The 6,096-nt window shown below is 36.0% G+C and overlaps 3 protein-coding genes across 5 annotated transcripts in view; 2 read left to right on the top strand and 1 right to left on the bottom strand.

The window, feature by feature from the left end:
• The window catches only part of LOC104743310 (RNA-dependent RNA polymerase 1-like), a 6,134-nt gene extending 5,977 nt beyond the window's left edge, over positions 1 to 157 (top strand). The window contains exon 6 of the mRNA XM_019235453.1: positions 96 to 157. Coding sequence (XP_019090998.1) covers positions 96 to 157 — 62 coding nt within the window. The remainder of the gene's footprint in view (positions 1 to 95) is intronic.
• On the bottom strand, positions 145 to 3,668 carry LOC104740166 (MACPF domain-containing protein At1g14780-like). The gene is made up of 8 exons (XM_010460694.1): positions 3,345 to 3,668; positions 2,988 to 3,232; positions 2,268 to 2,481; positions 1,877 to 1,951; positions 1,610 to 1,793; positions 1,339 to 1,508; positions 1,133 to 1,197; positions 145 to 1,018 (listed from the first exon to the last, which is right to left on the bottom strand). The coding sequence occupies exons 1-8, from the start codon at positions 3,621 to 3,623 to the stop codon at positions 352 to 354; spliced, it is 1,899 nt and encodes a 632-aa protein (XP_010458996.1). The 5' UTR covers positions 3,624 to 3,668; the 3' UTR covers positions 145 to 351.
• Positions 5,792 to 6,096, top strand: part of LOC104740164 — a 2,421-nt gene continuing 2,116 nt past the window's right edge. The window contains exons 1-2 of one of the 3 annotated variants that reach the window (XM_010460692.2): positions 5,792 to 5,921; positions 6,014 to 6,095. In XM_010460692.2, coding sequence (XP_010458994.1) covers positions 6,033 to 6,095 — 63 coding nt within the window. In that variant the 5' untranslated portion in view covers positions 5,792 to 5,921; positions 6,014 to 6,032. Of the gene's footprint in view, position 6,096 lies in introns of all 3 variants that reach the window. The other 2 variants (XM_010460693.2, XM_010460690.2) reach the window with 2 other exon arrangements.

The following is a 6,096-nucleotide window of genomic DNA, read 5'->3' as shown; positions in this document are numbered from 1 at the left end:
GGCAGGAGACGCTCGAGCGGTTAGGCCGTGTTATGCGTTTGAGTTGATTTATTTTCTACTTTGGTTATGAGTTTCCTATGTACATAAATGTTTAGTTTGTGTGCAAAAACATCAATTTCTATTAGAAGATTCTACTTTCTCCACTAGTGATAACTAATAGTTTATATTTTTCAACCTCTCAACATATATGTGTATGTACATAAACAATGTCTCTGAATGAGCCAGTCCCATCAAACAAAACTCACTCCACAGCCTCTATATATACACACTCCAAAATCAAGAAATCAATGTCGCAATTTTGGAGGGAAAAAAAGAGAATAATCGTATCCAAAAATTAATGTTGTTTTTGCTTCAAGAAGAAGCAAGGAGACGTTGGCGATGTAGCAGAGCAAATTTGACGTGTAAGCAAAGTTTTCCCTTGTCCAAGTAAAGCCTCACTCCAGTGACCAACCAATGACCAGGACTATGTTGAGGTCCTCGACATAACTGCGAGAGGTCAACAAATTTCACAATCTTGTTATTCGCCGGCACGGGAGGTCCTCCAGGGAAGACACCTGAATCCAAAATGACTTCGTTTTTGTCTTTATTGGCCATATTATGATGAACACTCCCACTAGTCAAGGGCAAGCTCATAGAAGAAAAGAGTCCCGATTTCTGAGAAGTCCCAGTTGGTCCATGAACCCAATTACTCTGAACTACGTGGTGCTCGGAGACTTTGGTGAAACGGAGACCGAGATGGAGAACGGATTTTGAGCCGTGTTTCTTCACTTCGAGTTGTGCTCCGGTGACGATGAAAGCCACGTCATTTTGGGACTTGTGAGTGCGTGTTGTTGTGATCCATTTAGGGTCGTACTTCACCGGAGCCGTACACACATGTGAGAATTTCCTACCGTTTAGTGATTCGAAGTAGCGATCATTGTCGGTAATTTGATCGGAGCCTCTCCATATATGTTCGTCGGTGATCTTTTCCCCAACCGTAGTTCTTGTATTCTCTAGGTGTTGTAGATGTATAGCTAGCCTGATAACCATAAAATTTATTGTTTCATTAATATACACCTTTTGCATAAATATTATGTTATAAAGAAACGAAAACGTAACGCATTTTGTTAGGATTTTGGTTAACTTCTTTTACCTATTGCATTTCTTGCCTTCGAGGAACAATCGCATTCCGGTTACTGGATTCTTCTCGCTAGTCACCTAAACCGAAAATAGTAAAACCGCCACAATTAGTAAAACTACTGCTATCTTACATGTTAGTAAGTAATATTGTGAAAGAAACAAAGATGTAATTAAGCAATATAGATACAAAGATAAGAGATTCATATGATGAAAACGTACGGGAGTGGTATTAACGTATAGTTTGGGACCCATGAAGTTGAGGTGAAGAGCTGGATACGCCGAAGCCATATTTGGCGCCGCACCAAACGGAAGGTCGTTGTGAACCGGAGCCCACGTTCTTGGTCCAGAGAAGTCCAAGAAATACTGTAGGTCCATTAGCGGCGGCTTGTCTGTTCACAAGCACCAAATTACTCCTTCAAATCATTTTCCAACCTAACGAGTCTATCGACTTCATTCGATACTCAAAATATCAGAGGTAAGAATAGTTTACATCTAAGATAGAGAGACATGGCATGAGAGAGAAGACCAGAGCCAGGGACGTCTTTAAGGAGTGATGTAATTGGAATAAAGTTGAAATTGATCGCGTCGGGCTTATCCGGTACTGTTATTAGCCATTCGCTATGGCTCTTTGCTCTTCCGTCTCCTCCTCTTTTAGCGCATATAACCGTTATTCCCTGCACACAAATTGTTCTTTTATATATGGCCATTCAAAAAATACAATTGGCTATGTTAGATTTGATATATGAAACTTACTTACATTTTGGGAGTTTATCGAAAAATTGTTGAAAGCTACGGTTTGTTTGTCATCAAAGACGTTGAATGCCTCCGGAAACTGCAATATTCACGTAGCAAATTGGATTAAATGAAAGCTTTTGTTGGACTTTCACCATATATATATACAAGTAACGATAACCATGAAACGTTAATCTAACTCATTCAACCAAAAATACTAAAAATACATGCAATAAAAATAAATTATTTGCTCTATATGTAAACCATTTTGTATGTAAACAAGAATTATTACTCTTATCTTTGTACGCGTCTTTTGTTTCACAAAATCATTAAATTTCAATATTGATCAAATGCATAATGCTGATTGCTAAGTTGTACTTTGAATTCAATAATACGAAGCAATTATTGAAGTTGACCTTGGGCTGAGAGTGTGAGTGGTGATAGGCCTTCTTGAGCCGGCGAGCAGATAGAAGGCAAGAGCCAGTGAACAACTGGTCGCCGAGATCGTAGAGATGATGGCGGAGGAGGTCAGTGTCGAGATCGGAAGACTTGTCTTGTCTCACAACCACCACGTCTTGTCCTCCTACGCTCACCCCAGTTATTACGTGTGTCCCATACCTCTCTATAAACCTGTCCTTTTCAAATTAAATTTATTTATCTATTATTACGTTAATAATGACAAATTATTACGGAAGTATGAAGAGAATTTTATAAAATTTGTTTTTGGAAACAAGCTATATAGTTTACACTATTGTTTCAAAGTCTTCTCCAAATAATGTTCAGTTTTTCAGTTTTACAATTATTCAACGTTTTAGCATTAGTTATTTATTTAACTTCAATTCAATGAAAAATAAAATTATAAAGAAACTTCCTCATTCTTCGGTATGATCTTCTTAGTTGGAAACGTTGACAATTGAATTTAACTTCTCAAAAGATAGGGAAAAAAACGGATATTCTACATTTAATTGATAACATAGAATTAGTCAAAAATGCCACAGCTGTTCTTTATCACACAATTCAACTTAAAAAATTGTCCAAAGTTCAGAAATTTTTCATTTTATACATACGTTTGTGCTTGTAATGAGGTAGCTATGCCTACTAGTCAATGTAAAAAAAAAAGCATGTGTGGTACTGACCTGGCCAATAATTGTGGATCCCATGAAGACGGAACAGCGTTTCGAACGCGATCAGTGAGACGCAGACGATTGGGATTGTGTATATGGAGATTAAATAACGTTACGACAGAAGCGTCAAGACCTAAAGATTTCACGTTTGCGGCGTCTATTGCCCATGACCCGCTTTGAAACCCAAACGTCGAGTTGAAGTTTCCCGACGGTATTTTCCCGGTCACCGACGACCTCTGGTTAAAATACTCCGACATCTGAATAACCGGAAACAACACACACATACACACGAATGTAATGTAAATATCTTTATGAGACTATGATTAAAAAGTTTTGGTCTCATTATATCAAGGAAGAAACTGTAAGGACCTTGTTGAAATCAAGAATGTCGGAACGGAATCGAGTACGTTCTCCTTTGTCGCAGTTTATATCGGAGGAGACATTTTGAACAGCTCCGAAACCAGGAACGTGCAGTTCTCTGTTTTGAGTTTCGTCGAGGACAACTAATCTGTCATCTCCGGCGTCAACGTCGCCGTCTTTGCAGTATTTTAACCGGAAGTCCGCAGTTAAATCGAACCCTTTGCCAAGACTCTTAACCGCTGTTTCAACCACGTCTCCGCGGCCGGCGCCGCCTCCTTCTTTGTTCATCTCTGTTTCCTTTTGGTATATAGTAAAAGCTGCAAGTCTTGGCTGGGAAAAAGAAGCATTTGTATATATACTAATATAAATTATATTAATTAATTATTGATTGCTTGTAATGATGGTTAATCAAAACTTATTATAAGTATTAATCTTGGACTGACGAAGAAAAAAAAGAACGTGATGCTATGATTATCTGATAATTCCAAAAGTATGAAAACGACGAATAATAACACCATCGTTTACGAAGTCTTCGGGAAAACACGTAAATATATTACTTGCAATGGTAGAATATTTAAAATAAATGAAAACAATATATTGATTTTAGTAGAAATTAAACTGTACATAATTCAAGGGAGGAAAAGCTAACTAGTAACGTTATTTGGTTTTTTATTTTTTATTTTTAAAAATCATTTGCTCTTTACTTCCTCATGGTAACTGTATGATGGGTGTATGGGAGTTAGCCGTACGAAGAAGTCATGCCAAAATTCTGCTACTAGATGTTTACGAAGTCGACGCAGTTATTATGGTTGATGACTCGATGTAGGATTATTTTTGTTTTCGTCAATGCGATTTTAACGATGTAAGGCTTTTAGAAATTTTTGTGTTGTTGCAATAAGAATTGCATATATATTTCCATAAAACAACAAAACCAAAGAGCCTTTGACCATTAACCCGCGTCTCAAGAAGAAGAAGAAAAGAGTTTCGAAAGTCATATCTTATCTATAAGAGAGATATCAATTTAGCATAAACAATTTGTACATTAATCTAAAAGTTAAACAAAACAGCTTTTATTCTCTTATTTCTCTTAACCATTTCCCATCAGATTCAATCATTCCATTTTTGTTATGCAAAGTAGTAGTAAAATATACGTAACGCCCTACCTTTTAATTTTGATCATAGTTATCGATCAATGAATTTTTTTTTGTTTTTCAAGATTTAGGGGAAGTAGTCCGCACGGCTAATTAACCCGATCCAAATTTCTCAGTTTAGTAGGTGATAAAACTAAATAATATGAACATGACTATATTTCAAAAACTTGTTTGACTGATTGGTTAAATTTTTGATAGCAATGTCTAACGTCTATTCCTTATGTAATAAAAGCATCAGAAGTTGCCTCTTCTTTTCTCTTAATATGCTTCTGTTTTCACACACACACAGTATATATTAAGCTGATGTGACTTACGAAATCGCGTACACGCAGCATATATAAAGATAAACACAAAAGCAATGTCGGTATATACACCCACACAAAACAAGAAGATCAAGTTGCATATTGTTTAACCCTCCGCTCGATATATCAGCTTTAAAGCTTGACTTCTATGTCGAGTATAATAAATGGTTCAAATTGTAATAAACATTTACGATTTTAGATTTCCGAACTAGGTCATGGTTTAAAGGTAAAATTACATGTAGTGACAATGGTGTTTGGTGAATTGTTTTTTTCATTCAAGGTGAGGAAACAGACAAATATGAATTGGTTTTAATTTTAAAAAAGGGTCACATATACACAGTCGACAAGAAACAGTAGAGTACAAATATATATATCTACGAAATGATTTGATCTAAATCCCCCCCCCACCCCCCTTTATGTACGTGAAGCGTTTGTGTGAACGCAGCCTTGGCAACGCGTCTTTTCTTGTTTGTTTATTACTATCGGTTTTTTTTCCTCACTGTCACCGGTTTAGTACGTATGATTGGTCAAATTATATATTAAATCCTTTATTAGGGAAAAAATTGTCGCATTTAGACACTGCTATATTAAAAATTCCCCATACAAAAAAAAACTGTATTCCTTAATTATGATTCTGTCACACGTTTTCTTTCTGCTAATTTTAATCAAATTTTGGCTATTTATCTAATTAATCAATTTTAGAAAAACTCGTGTTAGTCAATTAATGTACTGCATATGCTTTTAAAATTTTTGTTTTTTTATGTTTTGTTAATAGTCATATATATACAACAATTATTTTGGAGCAAAATATATTAATGGAAAATAGACTCGCATAAATGGCCCAGGCCCAAGAAAGTTACAGCTGATATATATACCATTTAAAAAGTAAATATATATTTTGACGGTTGAGATTAAAATTCAGAATTTCAACGGTATCGATCAGTTTATAGAAAAACGAACAAGGCCCTTTTACGGCCCAATCAACAGTTTTGTCTTTTCGTCTTCCACTTGATCGACCTACTTGACATGGTGACCGGAGAAGAAAGTCTCTCGGGTGTCGGGTTCTAAAATGAAAAAGTTTGAAATTTCGAGGCGGGAGATTTGCGAATTTTTCGCGCTAATTCGCTGATAGGGTTTGTAAAATTCGTGATGATGATTCGCTTCTTATTCTAATACATACGTTTGTATTTCAATGCTTTTTGTCTGACGGCGTTCTCGTATCCAGTGATGTTGAATTGTAGTGTATGAAATTGCTACTTTTGGTTGATTATTGTAAGCTCCTAGGTTTTTCTTTAGTACGAATTGATC

The sequence above is a fragment of the Camelina sativa genome, chromosome 14, assembly GCF_000633955.1.
Source record: "Camelina sativa cultivar DH55 chromosome 14, Cs, whole genome shotgun sequence".
Classification (NCBI taxonomy): domain Eukaryota; kingdom Viridiplantae; phylum Streptophyta; class Magnoliopsida; order Brassicales; family Brassicaceae; genus Camelina; species Camelina sativa.
This window is presented reverse-complemented; position numbering and strand designations above follow the sequence as displayed.